Here is a 20835-nt window from a genome sequence, read left to right as displayed (position 1 = left end):
GAGTTAATTTCTGGCCCCACGTCAAATCTTCTTTCCCATTAGGTATCTTGAGGAGAGCTACTATCAAGTAACGGAAGAACTAATAAATGTGAAGTTAATTTCTTCTCGACAGTTTCCTGTGAATGAGCTAACACTCCAGGAACACCGGTCAAGATTCAAGTAACCAAATTTGCTCTCCTTCCCAAATAGGGATCTCAGGCTTCATCCACAATGGTTTAAACCATTCCTGTCCAACTGCGGGGCTGCATGTTCTAACAAGGAGACGGACATGACTGAGTGGTATCACGGCACTGAAGTGGGAAACCCAAACCGCCCAGCTCCCAGAAACACAAAGGCAAAGACACTACCTTCCTCTTGTTGTCATCAATGACCTACCAATACTCAAAACCCTACAAGTTATGTGGGTCACACCACTGAACGGAAATGAAACTCCAAAGGGATGTATGTGACAAAAAATCTGTGGATAACAGAATTGGATACACTCTGACAAAAGCCATTTCCTTTGTTTTCTCCCCTTTGATCACTTCCAATTAGAAGCAGGCTCTCAACAGAAGGAAGGTCTGACACAGGCTTTGGGGAAAATCGTCTAATCAAATAGAAGTCAGAAATGAAGTTTTTCAAAAAAAAAAAGGAGGAGGATATCTGGCCGTATTTCCACTGGAACAATATATTTACCCTTGTACTAAGTGGTTTTACAATTGGTACAAGACTGAATAGAAAAAGAGGAGACACCACCCTTATTAGCTTCCTTCTTCGAAGTTTTCAGTTGGAACTTACCATCCACACAGATATACATTAAGTACCTCCACAGCCAAATATACCCATACCGTTAGATCCTTTCCTAAATCTAACTTTTTAAGTACTTAAGAAAAAGCAGGAGAAACCTTATTTCAGCACTCAAAAGAGGTTCTGAGTAAAAAAAAAAAAAAAAAAAAAAGAAAAAAGGAGAGAGAGGAGAAAAAGAAAAGGAAATTTACCATAACTCCAACTCATCCTAGCATGTAACATGACACGAGGTAACACACTACGTGCTGCTAGACAGAGCTGGGGACTCAACACCCGGAAGTTACAGACTCAGCCACTACATTTCCCTCTTCAGTAGAGTGAGAAGGAATAGGTTAAATAAATAAATCTCTTCAAGTTCCTTCGAGATCAAAATATCCACATCTAACTTCCTTTAAAGAAGAACCTTCCTACACACTATCATGGATGCACTGACCAGCGGCTGAAATCAGAAAATGGGTTAGTACTGTGAAGAGCAGGTTTTCGGGTAGACCCTGCAGTAACTTCCACAGCCCACTCTGCCCTCTGTCGGAGGGAAGCAGGATTAAAGGCTATAATTCCAGGAAGTAAGCCATTACCCTCTTCACCTTCCTCTTTCCCGCCCCCCCCCAGGAGAAAAGGCAATAAACTGCAACAGAGGCCATTTGGGAGTAACTTCAAAAGGGGGAAAGTAAATCTATGTTTCAAACAGAATCAGGTAAAATCTACATGAAACACATGAGAAATAATTAACTGCCACCTACAGAATCTGTTGAGGAGTTTTTGAAACTCAAACCCAATGTATAAAGCATCACATTCCTTACATTCAAGATTCTGAGAATGGGGTGAACATTAAATTTATGTTCCAAAGAACTAAAATGGAGGGGATGTTAGGAGCTCAGTTCAGAATCCAAGTTTCACTAACATCTTAAAGACAGCATATGGGGTAATTTCTTCAACAAAAGCAGAAAACAACCAATCTTATGAATCCATTTTTTAAATATAGATTTATTTATTACTTATTTATTTTTGGCTGCGCTGGGTCTTAGCTGCGGCACACGGGATCTTCGTTGAGGCACGTGGGATCTTTTGTTGCGGCGCGCGGGCTTCTCTCTAGCTGTGGCGCATGGGTTCCAGATCGCATGGCCTCTGTAGTTTGTGGCACTGCGGGCTCTAGTTGAGGCTTGCGAGCTCAGTAGTTGTGGCCCGGGCTTAGCTGCCCCGCGGCATGTGGGATCTTAGTTCCCCGACCAAGGATCGAACCAGAGTCCCCTGCACTGTAAGGCTGATTCCTTACCACTGGACCCCCAGGGAAGTCCCATGAATCCATTTCTTTAAACAGCTTCTCAGCAAATATAAACAAAGTGATGGAACCTGTTACATATTCTAAAAGACAGTCAGAGGCTAAGAGAAAAGTGAAACAGAAAACAGAAGACTAGTAAAAGGGGAGGTAGAGGTGTGTGTTTCCTGAGGGACTCACTCTCAAACCAAAACTTATAATAATGCAAAATCTTTCTGACGGGACTGGCTCTGCAGTCAGAAGTGGGAAAGGACACAATTTCTCTAAGTATGGAGGCACAGGGGATAAAAGCAGCATGTTTTCACCCTGAAAGGTGACTTGGGTTCTCATCAGATGACTGACATGTTGGTCTGGACCTAAAGATCAAGCATCAACAAAATAAAAGGCAATGAAGATTCTCAAACCAGATGGGGAATGGAGAGGCTCGTACAAAGAAGGGAGAAGGGATAAGTGGAGGAAAACGACCAATGCTCAATAATAAGGATCCTCAGGCGGAGAGGTCAGTTAATTACTAACAGAGGCAAGATGCCCTTGGTTCAAATATTAGGCTTGTGCCAGTTCTCCCCTCCGCCGGTGCCACTCATCATGGACAGCACTCTCCCCAAGCCTGGGTATGGCCTTACTATTCTCCAGGCTTTGTTCAAGAAGCCACTGCCAATCTATAACCTGCCCCTCAGTAGTGGCCTCATCAACTACAGCCTTCTCCCCCAGAAAAACCAGACCTCCAGAATTTTACTGGGGACCTGCATACCTGTACCTCTCATTAACCTTGTAGTCAAACTGAAGCAAGGAGAAAAGACTAAATCCAACAGAGTACAATGCTGCATATTCCAAAGCTCTGTCACCATGTAGCTACTGGAAATCCCTCTAAGACCCCACTGACATGTCCATCTGCAAAGTCACGGAGAGGCCAAGCCAACATTCCAGATCAGGAGAAAGCACAGCACGAGGGGAAAGGCAGCAAAAACAGCTTCTTTCTTTCTTGTTGACACAAAACCAGTAAGATCACCTCACATTTCATAATCAAGGTGATGGAGAAACACTGACTGTTGTCTGGTAGTACCTAGAGAATAGCCAAAGAAGAACCTCAAACATAAAAGAAAACCAAAAGCATCTGAGAAGCCAAACTAGTCAAGACATTCACATAGGGCATATTTATTTCTTCTTAGCCTAGCTACAAGCTCAATTATCTAATTTACAAATAAGTTTAGAGGAGGAGGAATCTGCTAGACACACACAGAAAAAGAAAAAGATGAAGGAAAGGATATTTTGAAGCCCTAAAATCAACCAGAAGTCTGTGCTGTTTATCACTGGTGTAAATTATCCCACATTCTTCAGTATAAAATGGGTGAACAAGAATATTAGATAATCAAATTGAGGCCGTGTGAACAGAAAGTTAAATTAACATTTCGTATTTGAAAACAGAAGACTATACGTGTTTTTAGAATTTTTCGTTAAGAATAGTTGGCACCTTATAGGTTCTCGCACGTAAGAGGTAAGCTTCCTCTCTAGAAAATTTATTAGGGAAACGTCTTCCCTCCAAATGTCAGATGAGGCAAACTTTTGAAAAGCTCATTGTGGGTTCAGCATTCAGAAAAACGGGCATGGATCTACGGGGACGAAAATAACCTTCCCTTTCTACAGCAGGGCTCTGCTGCAAAACACAGGCGAAGGAGGTGAAAACAAGGGGTCTGAGAAAGGAAGGGCTCTGCAGCACCCACACCTGGTGTCCTCAGGTGGGCTCTCCCCATCAGAGGTATAAGCCCCAATCGTGCAAGTCAGACAGGATGCTTATCACACAAAATCACACCATCTTGCTCCTTTACAAACTCTGTAGTTTTAAAGGAGTAATCAATGAAAAGTGAATGCTTTTAGTGTTTTAGGAGCGTTAAGGATTGCATAGGGTATGAGGGGGCGGGTAGTTATACGTGTGTATTTAGTATATACAGTTTTCTATTAAAATCGCAGGCAGATTTTTCTCTCCTGATTATTCAAGCACATTAGCAAACGTGAAAAAAAAATCTGAACTTGGATCAGTCGGTGGAATCGGGAGTGCAGAATGCATCTGCGCTTTGCCAAAGCCGTATTTCATTACTTTTCAGAATTAGCTGGCAATGTCTCCACAATATTTACTGAAGTGAAAACCAAATGTTTTCATCTGGACAAAAATCAAACTGTGGTATGTTACAACCACAACAGAAATCATTTTAATCCAAAAGCTTGCTTTCTCTAATTTGGGCTGTGGTTTCTATAAAATTGGATTCTTCTCCATGAATCATGTACACATACAAGCCCTCGTTCTCATTATCTTCCCTCCCCCGACCAGTTCTTTATCTTAACATGCTAAACATAGCTCAGCTCTATTTTGCAAAGACCCTAAAGGGATTCCTTGCCCGCTGGCATTAGCTGGGGAGTCAAATTCTGTAGCTTGACCTAATAACCTCTGGGCTGTTCCCCTCCCCCCATTTGGCGTGTCTGTAATTGATCTTCAGGATACACAAACAGAATGAAAGCAATCAGCCCCTACTATCATATTAAATTAAAATACAGAACTTCAAAGTGACCTGGTAGGGCCTGGGTAGGGGGAGAAAGGGATAGTTATTTACTGATTTCCCGAGTTAGAGGAGAGGAGAGGGCTCCATCCTTCGAAACTGGAGAGTCAAGGGAGAAAGTGGGTACAACTGCCTTGGTCCATTCATCCCGCTGTGTATGTAGCCGGCACTGATCCAGGCACCAGCAACCCTCACAGACCAGACATCCGAACTCACCCTGAACACTCAGGCACACCACACGTAAACACCAAGTGCCCTGAAAGACTGGGACAACTGTAACACACTGAATGATGACCTCTGTCTCTTCCAGGTCGGCCTTTACAATTTACCAGGGAAGAAGAATTTACACCAAGACTTCCCAAACCTCACCCACTTCCATAGGCCCTGAGATTATGTGCCATATCCACCTGCTATTTTCTTTAAAGTGATTCATATTCATGATTTAAATGGATTCTATTATATCAGTAGAAAATTAATATCACATGCCCTAAAAAAAATGTAGTTAATATTACAATAAAATTTTTAAACATGCAGCTAATGTCATTTCTGGCACCACCAGGGGCACATTTAGCAGGGCTTGGGAAACAGCCCGCCAGCCAAAGGCCAAACACCAAGGGAGCCCCTAATTCCTTATGGGATAAGGAGGCACCTGGGCGATGAAGCCCGTCCTGGAACTGCTCTCCCTTATAATACACACGTTATCCAAAAACAGGACGCCAATCATTGAAAAGAACTCTACATGGAATCCAGAAGTCCAGGATGAAGCATCAGCTTGGCAGTCACGTGCCCGTTGTCAGGAGCCTCAGTTTACTTGTCTGTACAATGAGATTAATGTCTTCAGACATAACATCTGTGATGACCCCAGAGGCCTACGAGGTAGCATATGCAAAAGCACTGTCAACACCCACACTTCAGTGCATTAGGCTGACACATGGCTTCAGTGACAAAAACAACTCGAAACTATAAAAGCAGGCTGTCACTTTCCACAGGTGAGAGCAAAGGCAATCTCTTTCCTCTCTGCTTTACTAAGTGGGAAAGTTAGCAGACTGGCAACAAGGGGAGGGGGGCAGTGCGGTGCACAGAAATAGGATGGAAACACAAAATGAACTCAACAGTTAGAATTTCTGGAACTTGGGCAGAGTAATGCGTTGTGAGAGCTGGAAACCTTCAGCCCGTAAGAGCCTTTTTTCAGGAAGAACAGGGAGGAAGTGATGATATGACGGTCACTTCAGTGTCCCCCTCTTCAGTTACGTGCTCCCAGGTGTGCCAGTCTGACCGCACATTTAGGAAATGCCCCACGGCAGGGCACGTGTCCTAAGAGCCCTGACATGAGGGACTTGGCAACGAGAACCACTTTCCCTCTGGACACATCGGCTCAAGTGCCGACCTAGCCGACCACAGCAATGGGAGAAAGTATCATTTAACTAAAAGCTGGAATAATCTGCTTACTGTCTTTCCCATGAGGCTGTCTACACCTGTGACTTGAAACGTACACAAACGCATACACATCCAGTCAAATGCAATGAGGTCTCTGGATCTCCTCCCAGCAAGTGAACGTGCAGATCACACCACAGAGCACACTCGACCTAGCAGAAGTGGAAACAAGTCAGAAACTAACTTCATCAAGGCCACACACAGACTACCCGAACACCCAAGTCTGTGCTCTCTCCACCACGAAAGTGTCCACAAATCCTATCAGACGTGAATACGGTAGAAGGGGCACCTTGCCTTTGGGACATGGATCCTGATGACTTTAGTGCTGTCAGCTGCCAGCAAGGTGCTCTGTAAACAAAACCGGACTCTCCTTACTTCCATCTACCTTCTCTAAATGGATTTCAGAAAGGACAAGAAATACTAAGGGACTCTCCAGAGACTAAGGGGGAGGCCACAGGCAACTGTGAGAAGGATACTGACTCCGCGCCAGCAGCCACTGGCAGGGAGAAGGGAGCTGCTCTATCTGCAGGGAGGGCAAAGCCTGGTCGGAGGCCAGCTAGTCTGGAGTGGGGCCAACCCTCTGAGCAAAATGTCTTGGAGTCTTAACGACTGATCGAGGTCACAGAGCAATTAAAGGGGATCCATCCTTCCCCTCCTTGGCGCTTAAGGACACAACGGTTTCGTATTTCTTCATAACTAGCCCGATAAACTATCCTGGCAAGTAAATTGCTTGCTCAGCACAACTAAGCCAAGTATACAGACTCTTGGAAAACTAAGCATATGAGGAACATAAGGCCAGTCTGATTTGGAGAAAAGTGAGGGTTGGCCACTGAAATCCTCAGGGTGGCAAGAATACCACTTTGTCTGTTACCGCTCTCAAAAATTAAGATGCGACACCTCTCAAAAGGATCCATCAAAAAAAAGCTGTGTATCATCACCGTGACAGAAGGCCTTCCTCCCCAAAGAGTTCATGTAAAGTATTCCCATTTTGCTCAAGGAAGTTCATTACTAGTGCCATAGTGTTCCTTGCAATTGGAGGATTACTTAATTGCTTTATAGCAGGTTAATCCCCTTTCATTCTGTGACCTCGAAATCACCCCAGGCTTCCTCAATACCCAACTCCAGTACTCTTATCAAAACATGTGCTCCTTACCAATAAAGCCAATGAATGCCTTTAGAGAGAGTTCACGGGTGGTCTGTCTCTTCTGGTACCTGCCTTCTCCTCAGCTGGTCTTCTACAACGCTCCTCTTCAGTTGCAAATGGAAGCTTCCTCCAATACCCTCTTCGCCTGCCTAAATTCACTGGGAAACCTAAGTTAAGTCCACTGGATGGTCACCACAGGCACCATCTGGCCTGCTTCATACCCATGACTTTAACTCCACAGCAACTGTGTGCTAACTACACACCTATTTTACACAAGAAGACACCTGGACTCAGAGTGGTTTAAGTCATCTGCCCAAGATCCACTAGGATCATTCAGCCTCCGGCCTGTGTTCCTACAATAACCCGCTAGAGAGCCCTTCCTCTAGCCGAGATCATCTTACTCAATAAGGGTCTGGACGTGTTATGTCTCCTCTCTCAGCTGAAGAACCTCGGTGAGTATCCAGCCCAGGGCCCACAGAATCGGACACGTCTAACTCCCCTGCTTTAACGAGGGGCCCTCCAAAAAACAAACCCAACACCATCCCAGGCCTTGGCAGGGGCTCCTGCAGAACTTTCTCCTTCTACAAAGCCAGCTCCATCCCAGAGAGCCTTGGGCAGAGTCCCTTCCTGTTCCACACGTGCACCCTCTACCCTGGCATTGCCTAGTTGGTCTATCGCACCTACCACAGGGATACTGCTTTCCTGTTGCTAATCTGTTTTCTAGTGTCTGGCATATAAAAAACGTTCAATAAAGGCTTGCTGAATTAATTAGCAATTGAATGACGGCTGATCGCTGAAGATTCTCTAAGACCTGCGAAACAAAAGGCAAGCACTCCCAAAACAGAAAGGACTGCTTTGCCATGGCTCCTCCTCCAAAATATCTCTCTTTCCTCCGAACTGTGACACTGGACTGTGACATCCACGGTCAGAAGAAGGAACCATGTGTAGATGTGTATTTTCAGGGATGCCCCTTGGGAATCCCCCTTGTTTGCAGAGCCCCATAAAGAGAAAAATATAAATAAGAGAATCATTTAACCTGCCACTGCTCTGCTGTGTTAAGCTTTTTTAACCTGCTAATAATCATAGTCAGGACAAAGAGAAGAAGACAGAACTCATTAAGAATAACGAGACCGGTGACAGAAAATGCTGCGATGGTTAGAATCGATGCACGCTGCCCAGGGCACACACCCCTCCCCCTTCTCGGCAAAAGATGCTAATTATGCCTCTGGCAGGAGCCATGTGGACCCCCTTCAAAGCAACCATTTAAAGATAAATACACTGCAGGCAAAGACTTCGGGCCGGCTGCACTATTCACTCTTCCGTTCCTTTAGAGATTTTAGGTCATGATATTAAATAGGAAAGGAGAGAGCCCTGCCAAACTTAGCTGAAAGGTCTATGCATGCCTTACGACAGATTTTTTAAATCTCTAAAGCTTCTTATCCCTGAACAACTGGCTGCTGTGTTGACATGTACACACTAATCCCAGAGTTATTAATCGTATCATTTTTCCCCACCCCAGGCTTTCGCTGAAGATATTAATGGAGCTGTGGGGAGAAGGCTGGGTCTTGGGCTTGCTGAGTGTCACTGATGGGTAACGAACACCAAGGCTTAAAGAACTCTACTTGCCAGCTTTTTCTCAGTCTCAAGATTCATTCTCTTTCATATTCCAAATTAGCACTGAGACTATTACGGGTAATAACGGAGGACTGGAGAAAAGGATGATCTGTAATCCTTGGCAATAAACATCGTTTCCAGGTCTTTGATTCCTTCACGATTTCTGCAGCCAGGCTTTCTTTCCCACCAATACTGAAGCCTATCAAGACTGTCTCCTTTACCCAGAGACTCCTGTAAAGGGTGATGGAGTGGCCGGGCTCTTGAGGCTGAGCATGAAGTTTGGGGCTCAGACAAGCTCTGTTTGGTGTGGAACCCGAACGAAAAAAGCAGCGGCAGAATTAGAATGCAGGTATAAAAGAAAAAGTTAATCAAATTCCCAACTATCAACTTTGTCTGTTAAGATGCCAGATGAGGCCAAGACTTAAGTGAGGAAGTGTCACCAGCAGTTGACACCTAAAAGTTAGAAATACATCTACATGTAAATCAAGAATTAGATAAATGATGAGACATCCACAAGATGGAAGGGGTATTTATGTGAGAGTGTGAAATAGGAAAACCAGATTGCAAAAATAAAAATATAATGCAATTCCATTTGGGGTGTGTGACTTGTATTGTATATGCACAAAGAAGGCTTAGTAACATTTTCACCAAGGAGATGATAAACAGTGGTTGTCTCTGGGAGATGAGGGGTATTTTGATTTTTTTTTTTTTTTGGTCTGTTTCTCCATCTTTTCTGCTGATCTTCCCTAGAGGAACATGAAATACATTTATAACTAAAAAAAGTTTCAACATTTGAAACTGAAAGAGAATTATTAAAGTACCACTACAAGAGGCTTTGTCTATTTAACCCTTGTACACCTCAAAATACGAGTTGTTGTTTTTGTTTTTGTTTTTGTTTTGCGGTACGCGGGCCTCTCAGTGTTGTGGCCTCTCCCGTTGCGGAGCACAGGCTCCGGATGCGCAGGCTCAGTGGCCATGGATCACGGGCCCAGCCGCTCCACGGCATGTGGGATCTTCCCGGACCGGGGCACGAACCCGTGTCCCCTGCATCGGCAGGCGGACTCTCAACCACTGCGCCACCAGGGAAGCCCAAAATATGAGTTTTAATTAGCTCAAGCAACTGCATATTAAAGTATGCCATCTAAGGCCACCAAACCCATCACATTTCCAATATCATGAAGCACTTAGCGAATCACCTATCATTTGAGGCTTTTAGAAAAGCCAGATCAGGTAAACACACCTGACCTCACATAGCCCTGGCTTTTAAAATAAAATACCTTAAATCTAAAAAGCACAGGAGGAAGAGTAAGAGAGTGCAATACTCTGTGTCAAAACCTTATTGCACATCAGCTAAAATAAACAACGAAGCCTATTTTTATTGTCTGGCTCATGAATGTAGGAATAACTTTCCAAGCCTCAGAGCATTTTTCCAAAATTAAACATCTTATGTTTCACTTACTGAAACTTTTGTTCCATCTGACAAGTGACAGAAGTAAACTGTGTCTATGAAAAGACATGATTCTCTTGTGTCTAGAGCCTGGAAATGTCAAAGTTGGGTACTTGGTAATGTTTTCCCTATGTGCCATTTACTCGAGTAATAAGCATGCCTCTCCAAGCAAGGTCCTCCCTAAATCACCCCAAACCAGAGAAAATATGATTTTAAAAAACTTATGCATATATAGGCACATGGCACAAACATACAAATTCCGCTCTAAAAACAAGTCACACCCACTCCATAGGTAAAAACTTTCGTAACTAAATTCCATAATCTGCAGAGCAGTTTTCTGACATCCAAATAGAACACGATCAGTGAATCTTCCTAAAGAAAAGAGTTAAGGCATGGCTCCAAGGTAAATGTGGCTCCAGTGGGATTAAAAAGACACAATGAAGAGTCTTACCAACACAGAGCTTTAATTATTTACCTGAACCATCTTGCTTCTGATGATACTTGTTGACCCTTCAAAGATCCCTTTGGCTCAAATTCCTTCTTCTGAGCACCTGGTCCCACTCACTCTCCACTGCTCATGACACCACCCCACCGTCTACCAGCCGGTTGGTCACTCTCATCCTTCCTCTTCCTTTCACCCTTCACAGCCAATCCTGCACTTGGTTCTTTGCTAGTGGGTTTTTACACCTTCCTTTCCATCTCCACCCTCAACACCTAGGATCACTAGACTCCTTCGGCAAAGAGCTATTTCAAACCCAAGGGAGATGCTGGCAGGAGGCCCTGCTACCCACCCCACCTCCCTTTCGTGAGGGAGAAGTGGTCCGCACTGAAATACAGTTATTCTCCTCCTTTATGTCTTGAGTCTCCCAGGACTATCATATCAGTAGCCTGTAATCTCAAACAAAAACCTCACCCTTCATTTTCCCTTCCCTAACAATTTAGTCCTAAAGCAAACTGGTAGAAGGGGTGTGTGTGTGTGTGTGTGTGTAATGACCACGGCAGCCCCTGTGGTGTGCGAGAGCCAAAGGAGGATGAAGAGGTAGGTGTTCACACACAGGTCAGGCCGTTCACAGGGTCCCAGCCAAGTGAGATCAGAAGGGCTCCATGGGGAGGGTGGCAGAAGAGATGGGAGGTGGGGCACACTGGAAAAGATGGATCAAATAAACAATTTATGGATAACAGGAGTCAACTTTCTCACTGTTTAATATAGGGAAAAAAAAACAGAAAACCAGAAGGAACCCTTTGGTGCTAAACTAAAATTAGGAGGTACTGGTGCTCGTTCATGGATTTTAACAGACCTAGAGACATGTGCACATACATGCCCTTGCACATGCCCCCACACACACACAACGCATTTCCCTCTGATAGCTATGAGCACACCTCAAGCCCAGACCCTAGCTTCTAAAGAGCAGCTGTTCCTTAAAATGAACAGGGCTCTTAGAAGAAATGGCTGATTTCGGGGCTGAGGGAGGGAGTACACAACAAGAGTCCAGGACATTCCACTGCGTCAGGGAGCTGGGATGGGAGCATGACAGGGACGTGTCAAAGGGCAAGGCAGCCAGCTTGAAGGGGCTACACTGATGGGATCTGGGACAATCAAACATCAAAACAGATGAGTAACAGACTACAACCCTCTGAACAAAACAGGAAATGAGCCCATCCAGATCCCCAAAAAATGAGTAAATCGAGTTTGATGAGAAATGAAATATGGAGTTTCAAAGAGCCTCGTGGGCTTCCCTGGTGGTGCAGTGGTTGAGAGTCTGCCTGCCAATGCAGGGGACACGGGTTCGTGCCCCGGTCTGGGAGGATCCCCCATGCCGCGGAGCGGCTGGGCCCGTGAGCCATGGCCGCTGAGCCTGCGCATCTGGAGCCTGTGCTCCGCAACGGGAGAGGCCACAGCAGTGAGAGGCCCGCGTACCACAAAAAAAACAAAAACAAAGAGCCTCACAATGAAATATGTATAATCACAAAAGCTGCCAAGGGTCCGCTTTCCGTGGAAAAGCCTGACAGACCTGCCGCAATTCAGTGACCAACGTGAGCACCATCAATCAAAGAACAGACTGAAATGCTATGGCCCAACAGGGCAACGAGAAGCTCGAAGACTCCCTTCTGTGATGCTCCTACCTGAAATGGAGAGGCCCCTCAATCTCCCTCACCATTTTCTGTGTTCTTCCCTCATTTAGTTCCTACAGTAAAGACTTTCCCAAAATAAGGCCATGTAAATCCAAACCCATCCTTCATTACAAAATTGTAATTTTGTAATTACAAAATCCTCTCCGTGCACTCCGTTCATTGGTCCTGTTCATATGGACAGACCAATATTTCCACTGTTTTCTACACCTACAAAGCACTACTGTTATTTTTCCTAAAGTAGTATGGCGGGGGGAGGGAGTGGACCCTCCATTAGCGTGGCTTATTCTCAGACCTCAGGAAACACTAGGAAACGGGAACTAACACCCATCCACAACTACCCCACCAAAAAAAAAAAAATTACAAAACAAAAAGCCAAATTTGCAAAGCATGTCTGTGACGGTGATGCTGGGGTGGCAGAGGTCCTAAAAGGATGTCAGGGAGAAGTCAATTATAAAAATGTAAGACTACAAAAAAAAAAAAAAAAATGTAAGACTACAAACTGTGACACTGTGTGTTGAGATGCCAAGAAAGGTGATTCAGGAATCAGAGGAAAAGGGAAGGAGAAACAGGAAGGCTCAAGCACCCTCTGGGTGGGATTCCTCACTTTACACTCTCACTCCCTCAAACCAGGCTGGGAATTCAAAGAGGTTGTAGAGCAGAGACCAAAGCCAACATCAAAACTCCTGGGGACAGGCCTTGCCCCTTTTTCCTTCAACCAGGCTGCTCCCTCCAAAATGGCAACACAGTCTTACCTCGAAGGCAGAGAAAAGTAAGAAAATCTTCTGTCTTAGGCTTCCTTTTAGAGAGGTCAGAAATTTGAGTAGCTGGAGGGGGTAGCAATGGCTCCACTATCTTTACTGGAGTTGTGCTGGGACTATTCGGCTGGGATTGAGCAAACTTCCTTTGTGCTTGCAGCCTGGGCCTGTAAAAGCAAAAGAAAATTAACAACAAGCAGAGATCAGAGGATATAGATCTACCTGCAGCAATAAAATCATGACACAAAAGGGAAGAGAGACCTTATTTCAAGCAAACTCTTTGTTTCTAATTAAGGTTCTCTATATCTCTCTCACTCTTGTAAACCACAAGCCTGCTTTAAAGGGCAATAAATTTGCTTTAAAGGGCTACATTTTCTACACTGATATAAAATATGCACGATGAGCACGTGTGTACGTTTGCACACAAGCGCGTGCCTGTGCACAAGCCAGTGTGTGCCTGGGTATTTCCAAAGTGGCGTGCGGTATTAGGTGACACGGTATTAATGACTTCCGTGCTTTTTCACAAATCATCTACCACATTTATTTAGCATATTCTGTGCTTTAACACGATACTATCACAGACACATGCACAACCGCCTTCATATTGTGTAAGGACACCCCGTCCACCTTAGCCTGTCACTGACCTGGTCTCACACCCCCAGAGGAAGTAGTCTCCCCATCTCTAAGCTCTTCTAACTCCAATTCAGCCAAATAAATCCACCTGGAATTAAAGCTTGTAATGCAGGGGGTGGGGGGAGGGGGGGAAGACCACTTCTCTAGTCTATTCAAAACCCCTCCTTCATGGCCAAATTATGGGTTACCTTCTGCCCACACAAAAAGTCCAAAGTCCTTAGTTAGGGATTTGAAAAACTGGCCTTAACCTACCTTTCTCAGGCCTCTCCCCTATTACCATCCTACGTAGATACCAATCCCCTAATTTATCCTTTGGTGTCTACAAATCACAACTTCAATCTCCTTAACCAGACATTGTTCACTCACACAATTTTACATGTCAGACACTCTATTAATTTGAATCCTAATGACTCTTGGAAAGGTTTCTTTACTTTTTTCCTAACGCTGTAGCCAGTAACCGTTTTCCTTTATCTACCTAAGTGTTTTTACCCCCTGTATAACAGGCTTGACCTTTACCATAAATTGCCTCCTATTAGCTCTTCCTTGAATTTTCAAGATCTCAACAGCCTAATAGAAAATAAACACCTTTGAGGGTGTGAACCTGTACGTGTCCTGCTTTAAACCACCTCTCTGGCCCTGCTCATAAACATGCTCAAGAAACAGTATTTGAGAGCAGGGAAAAAACAAGAATCGAAAAGCAGCCCTATGGCACAGGGCTTTAAACGGATCTGCTCAGAACCCCAAACTGGAGTCAATCACTATGTGGGTGGGGCTGATAAAGCCACCCCAGCTCAAGGCTGCTTTGAGTATTACATATATTTATAATTCTATAGTACAAACAAGTCTTCCCTTAACTATCGCTGAGATCATGTAAAACAGTAAGCATAGTATCTTTAACTGCCGGTGCTCAAAATACCCTAACATTTTAAGTTAACATTCTAGTATTTAAAAAAATAAACCCCCCCCACACACACTGGTTTTCCACTTTGTAAAAATTAGCTCCCTTAAGTTTTAACCTCCCGTGTCCTGCCCAGACTCAACTCTTGCCTCCCTTACGACCCACCAGAAACACTCCTGAATAGGTCACATTCCCAATATGAACTGACATTTGATCAACAGGGAGACAGCATGACTGCTGCATACTAACTGGACAACAACCCTCAGTCCCTAAAATCCTACAAACGTCACAATTAATCAAAAGCACTTCAGAACCCAGGAATAACCAGAGGAAAACAGCCACGTAACAAGGTTTAACAGAAATTCCAAACATCATAAATGGTAAGGGAATAAAACAATGCTCCCATTACTGTGTTGTGAGGAACAAAGACCTCTTTTTTTGCAACCAACTGAATGTCCTGAAGATGAGAGAGCAGAAGTGTGTGCTGGGAGAGCCTCCAAGCCCAGAGGACTGACCTTCAAGGAGGATCAGATGGGGGTGGGGTGTGTGTGAGAGACAGAAGGAGCGGTGCTTCTCAAACCATCGCAGAAGAGGATCCGTTTTGCATTTGGTTCCCCCTCACGGTCCCCTTTAGATTTTCTGTCTTTTACAAATGGATATTTTTATAAGATAATTATTGTAGGGGGAAAATGAAAGACATAAACTACAAGCTCAAATTTATTATTAGACTCACAGACATAAAATCACCCTGTTCAACTGCTTTAACATGCTCACTGCTCACTCTCCATTTCTCTATTCAGCTCACTGGCACCAGGCAGCAAACAGCCCGTGCCTTGAGCAGGATCGCTTCAGAGAAAGGACAGGATACAGAAAAGTAGACAGCGGCGCCATGCCCTGCCACCCTCGGGGTGGACTGAGCCCAACAGAACTACCCTCCTCTTCCAACAAGCTCCTTCTCTCCTCCAACTTGCCCTTCCTGTTAAAAGAAAACCCCTGTAATGTTTTCCTACTGAACAGGGGTTTTAATTGGCAATTTTCTGATTTGTACGTCTTCATTTAAATGGACACAACTCACACTCTGGGCATTAAGGGGGCTTTATGGAATCACTGCCTGTACGTGAACAGGATGTTCAGTGTTTACTGCTTTCTCAAAAGTCGGCAATGACAAATGCCACACATAATGAGAAGACGGCACAGCCTGAATGAAAAACAAACACGCAAACACAGATGACAGAGCAGGACACGGAAAAACATTCTACAATTTCATAACCTCAAAGATAAATGCTCCGACCGTTGCTCAAATAAAAGGCGCTTTTTCCCTGATGACTTTCTCAGGGAGGCTATGAAAAACAAGGGCATAACAGATTAAAAAGCGGCAGTAAAATAAATTACCCCTCAGAGGACTAAGCCAAGCTCCCAAGTGATTAAGTATTTGTGAGACCCAGATGAAAGCAGGACCTAAACAACAAGACAAACCAATATCTTGTTTTAAAGAGGCCAGAAGAATCCGTACTTTGTGGAAAGTGCAGGTCTGCGGTTTGGCTTTGTGTGTGCGGGTCCCAGGGGATTACAAAGGTGTGACTTTGCTTTGCTGTCCCCACGCAACAAAAGAGCTTGAATGACACAACTCAGAGGCCAAATCCATGGAGGAAGCACTCTTAGCCATTCGGGGTATGTTTGCGGGATAGGTGATTCATTCTAGAGTGTCTGATACGAGAAAATGAGTGTATGTTATTTAAAATCAGTACAGAAAGGGGGCGGGGAGGTCCAGATGTGCTGAAGACCTAGGTTATCTGCACCCGGAGGTGCTGGGGAAAGAAGGAGGCTGGCGTGCAGGAGAGGACAGGCATGATCAGACACCCACCAAGGGCGGTGGAGCTCCAGGAGGGCCTGCACTCAGCTGCTGGGCGCCAGCCGTGATCAGGCCAGCAAGATGGGAGCATCTAGATGGGAGCCACCCATCCCTCCACCAGGAACACCCCTCCAGTCCATTACCAGGGCGAAGATGCTTTAAATGGAAATTTAGGTTGAACTAAGGGAGTTCAGAGCCACCCTGGGGTGGGGCTGGAGAGAGTGTGGAGCTCCTGGGCATCAAGGGAAGAAACAAGCAGAATGTAGGGCCTCCAAAGGCTTTTTTGCCTGAAGTTTAGCCAGGAGGGCCTTTGCTTCGCGTCGGTAATGCACAGCAAGCCAGAATGCAGAAAATACAGAGGGCGTCTGTCCCACACAAACCACAGGAGTGTCAAGTGGCACAAGACTCACTTCTCTGTTGATCTTTTATTAACTGATCCAGGAAGGAATTTCCCTTACAGAGGACTCCTCCGTGCCAGGAAGGTCAATGAAACCAACTAAAACCAAACTCTCCAGCAAGCCGAAGAAACTTAAACCAACTGAGGAAGAAACGTGCAAATACATGTATATATGAATAAATACATTGAGGGTAACCTTTTATTTACAGTGTGTTAAAATCTAGGGTTGAGGGGCAGTGAGGCTTAGGGAATAGAAGTGGTTTCAGATCAAATCATCGCTGTTCCTCACCTTCCGTGGTGTAAATGTGTGTATGTGAATTAAAAGAGTAAAAAATTCAGAGAATGCAGAGCTTGCTATCTGAAGCCCTTGTCGTGGGTAAGGCCATCTGGGGTGTCCCTTCTCTAGAAGGGACAGGAGCCCCATGGCAACCCAGTCACAACAAAGCTCAGCCCTGCTGGTGTGAATCCCATTTAAGCAAAAGTGCCTCTTTTTTGGGGCGGTGGGGGGGGGGGGGGGATGTGTTGATACGAACGTTGCTTTACTGATCTGATCCCCCCAGAGTGTCACTCTATGTAGAAATAAATGCTCTTAGGATAGAGGCAAAGGTTCTCAGGGGACCCTGCTTATTCCAGACTGCTCCCTCTAGCTGGAATGCTTCTCCCCTTTATCTCACCATGGCTGGCTTCTTCCTATAATCCAGCGAGGGGAACATTCCAGCCTGCTGCTTTTTACAGAATCACGTTTTCCATGTCTCTGTTCAAAAGTCACCTCCTCAGAGAGACTGAGCCATCCTCAAATAGCACATCCCCCAGGACCTACCGCTCAACTCCATTTCCATTCCTCTGCCCTTCGATGGCCTACAGAGTGCGCTCTCCTGCCAGGGCCTCCTTATGTCCTATGTCTGCACGTACGGGCTGCCGTGTGTCGAGGGCAAGCCCTCCATAGGTGTTGAGAGAGAAGAGCAGGAACATCGTGCTGCTGTCCCATTTATGAACAATACCACTTCCTCACTCATTCCTTAGGAATCACACGTTTTTTGAGCAGAGGGGCAGAGGGCATGGCAATCCGGAGGTGGCAGGGAGATGGCTGGACAGATCTGAAACGGACCCAAGAGCTACAGGAGAGGCCTGTGGTTCTGCCACCAGTAAAGTTATTGGCCATCCCAGGATACGGCTCTGCGAAGGTCGAGTGGAATCCAGTTTCACTAAGCATCAGTTTCGGAAGCACCTGCCTGTTCGGTCACAATTTCCTCCGCCACCACCGGCACCGCTTATTGAGAATTTACTGAGCCACTTGCCCATCAGGAGCATCATCGAACAAAAGCCAATTAAGGTCGCGTTCTGGCTGTCAACCACGCTGCGTCACAAGGTACCCCCCCACCCCAAGGCACGCGGCTGCACCCCACGTGTCCACACGCAGGACACCTGTCCCTGGGCCACAATCCGCTGGCCCAGGTGTGGAGGTCCTGCCACGCGCCCCTGCACACGAGACCACCGCACGTCAGAGACGGCGCTTCCTGACGAGCTGCGTGAGCTGGAGGGGAGGGCGTCCGTCTTCTCCCTCCTCTCTTCCACGCCCCACGGTTCACAGTGAAGCCTTCTCTCATGTGGGATTCGCTGGCATCGGGGCCAACAGCCAAAGGAACGTTTCGCTTGATCACATAAAATTTTACCCCAATAAGTCTTCAAATATATTTCATATTTAGGTTAAAAAGAAAAAAGTACAGCACCTTTATGGGAATAGAGAAGCAGACCAAAATAAACACTAGCGTTATTTTCCAAGTTAACAGATAAATTCCAAGACAAAGCTTGTAAAGAAAACCCACTGGTGGCTGACCAAGTCCTGTGCCAAATACTGTTTGTTCTGTAACACTCTCCCGGTGCCCTCTCCTGCCCTCCTCAAATCCTGCCTTTGGAAGCTTCCGGGCAGCCCGCCATCACTGTGGCACTGTGTCTCCGGGTCTCCTCTGGGGTTACCTACAGGATAGAGTTAACCGGCTTATTGCTATCTGTGTGCTCAATTTCTAGGGCAGCCCTAAATATGGCACAACAGCAATTTCTAGGTTAATTAAATTCCATTTCTGCCCAGGATTTCTGATAGTTTACAAACCCATGGAGGACGAGCGGTATGCACGCAACGCAGCTGGACAAGGCGGGAGCGAGGGGGACGAGGGGGTCTAAAGCAGTGCCCAGCCGGTCCTTGTGGAGGGCCGTGTATGCCAAACACCATCTTATTAACTTAATTTTCCAATATTAAAAACATAAGCTGGTAAATCCAGTTATTTAGATTACACCCCAAGTCTAAACAGAGAGCAATGCATGGGTGGGAGCGCAGGGTGTGTGTTCACTCAAGAAAGAAAATGCGTTATATCCCACAAATGCAGAGGGACCCGCATAGCCAGGCTCTTTGTGCCGGTGTGGGAGCTGGCCCTGAAGCTTTGCCAACTTGCTGAAAGGCCTATTCAAAAAAAAAAAAAAAAAAAAATTCCTGTGTTTCCATCTCCAAAATAAGTACCCACTCTATTCTACCCCCAGACACACACACACTACAGACCTGGCAGCTAGTCAAAGAAACAAGGGCGGGTGTGTGTTGGAGATTGTATGGGTCGGGCAGGGGATATCCCCTGCCCAGGGCAAGCTGCCCACCAAATTCAAATGCAAGTGCAGTTGCGGGCAAACCACACAGGATGGCTGTAAACATCCTGTATAGTAAAGAGAAAATAAACACATCCTCAAGTGAACCCGGAGGCTAGCAGAGACCAACGCACAGCAAACTTGGTAACAAGAAGCCCTGGCAACAGGCTCCATCCTTCTGCGCTCACGTCCCACCCTGCTCCAGAGTTACAATGGGTGTTTGTCTCATCGGGGTGTAGGAACTTCACCCAGTGACAGAAAAGGGAGGTCTGCAGCTCCATGAGAAGAGAAATGCCTGCTTTCAGGTGTTTCTGGAGATCTTGCCATACTGGTTCAGAGGCCTCATTTCTTGCTTAACATAGAAAGAGATGAAATCGTTTATGCTAAAAACCGCAGACGTTAAATATTTGCAGCACTTGTCTTAAATTAAATTACACAGGCAACTAGAGTAAAAGTTTGCTATTAACCTGATATACCGAAAGGAACTTTTTTTGCTTGAATCTCCTGGAGATGAAACCCTGTAAAGTTCTGCTTGGTCAGAGTGGTACGAGGAAAAGAACCATGGTATCACAAAACCTGGGCTGCTTTGGTTCAACTACCTTGTGACCTTGGGCAAGCTGGGACTCTATTTCCTTGTTGGCAGAAGCAGTGGGGTGGGGCGGGAGGGCGGAGAACCCCTATGAAAAGGAAACAACTCAGGGTCCTTCTAGCTCCAATCTCCGCTGACCTCATCTATAAAACCTGAATATAGTCGTTCCTGTAATAATTCCTCTTGCATCATGATTTCATAATTCTGGTGACAAGTACTGATCTTAGCCTGTACCAAGTGGGAAATAAAAACCTCCAAAATGCCTGTGTTGCTAAAGATTGCTAGCGCCTACTTCCCAACTACAGGTTGTCAGGCAAAACAGCAAACGTGATAACTTCCAGATCTTGAGATACGCATACCGCCTTGCACTTTAGAAGGCAGAGGTGGAAAAACGTTTAAATATAGATGTTTCCAAAAAAAAAAAAAAAAAAGATGGCACAATGCCAAACGTTGTTCCATATTCCCTTAAACTACTAACTACTATGCTGTCTATGCTCTGCCGCCTTAAGACTTAATCCTTCCAATTAGGAAGAAATCACTCACTTAGGAAAACACAAGAACTTCCTTCAGAACCCTGAGATATCCTCAGGAAGGCTAACCTAACCACTGAGTATATTATCAGCTCTACCCACCAAAAGGCCAGACGAAAGGGAAGGCACGTACTGCAAACCCAAACACCACCCGCCTTCGG

General features: G+C 45.4%; 1 protein-coding gene across 29 annotated transcripts in view; it reads right to left on the bottom strand.

Annotated features, from left to right (window-relative positions):
- Positions 1-20835, bottom strand: part of JARID2 (jumonji and AT-rich interaction domain containing 2) — a 243443-nt gene that overhangs the window by 49521 nt on the left and 173087 nt on the right. For 17 of the 29 annotated variants that reach the window (XR_016394549.1, XM_089918351.1, XM_089918350.1 and 14 more), the window contains one exon: positions 13139-13308. The exons of 8 other annotated variants lie outside the window; for them this stretch is intronic. Coding sequence is in view for 16 of the 21 variants with exons in the window: in XM_089918351.1 (XP_089774477.1) it covers positions 13139-13308 (170 nt within the window). In the remaining 5 variants the exon portion in view is untranslated. 4 more of the 29 variants (XM_089918371.1, XM_089918369.1, XM_089918370.1 and 1 more) reach the window with 4 other exon arrangements.

The sequence above is a fragment of the Delphinapterus leucas genome, chromosome 10 (assembly GCF_059928025.1).
Source record: "Delphinapterus leucas isolate spDelLeu-1000000601 "Yukka" chromosome 10, BTC_Dleu_Yukka2, whole genome shotgun sequence".
In the NCBI taxonomy this organism is placed as follows: Eukaryota; Metazoa; Chordata; class Mammalia; order Artiodactyla; family Monodontidae; genus Delphinapterus; species Delphinapterus leucas.
This window is presented reverse-complemented; position numbering and strand designations above follow the sequence as displayed.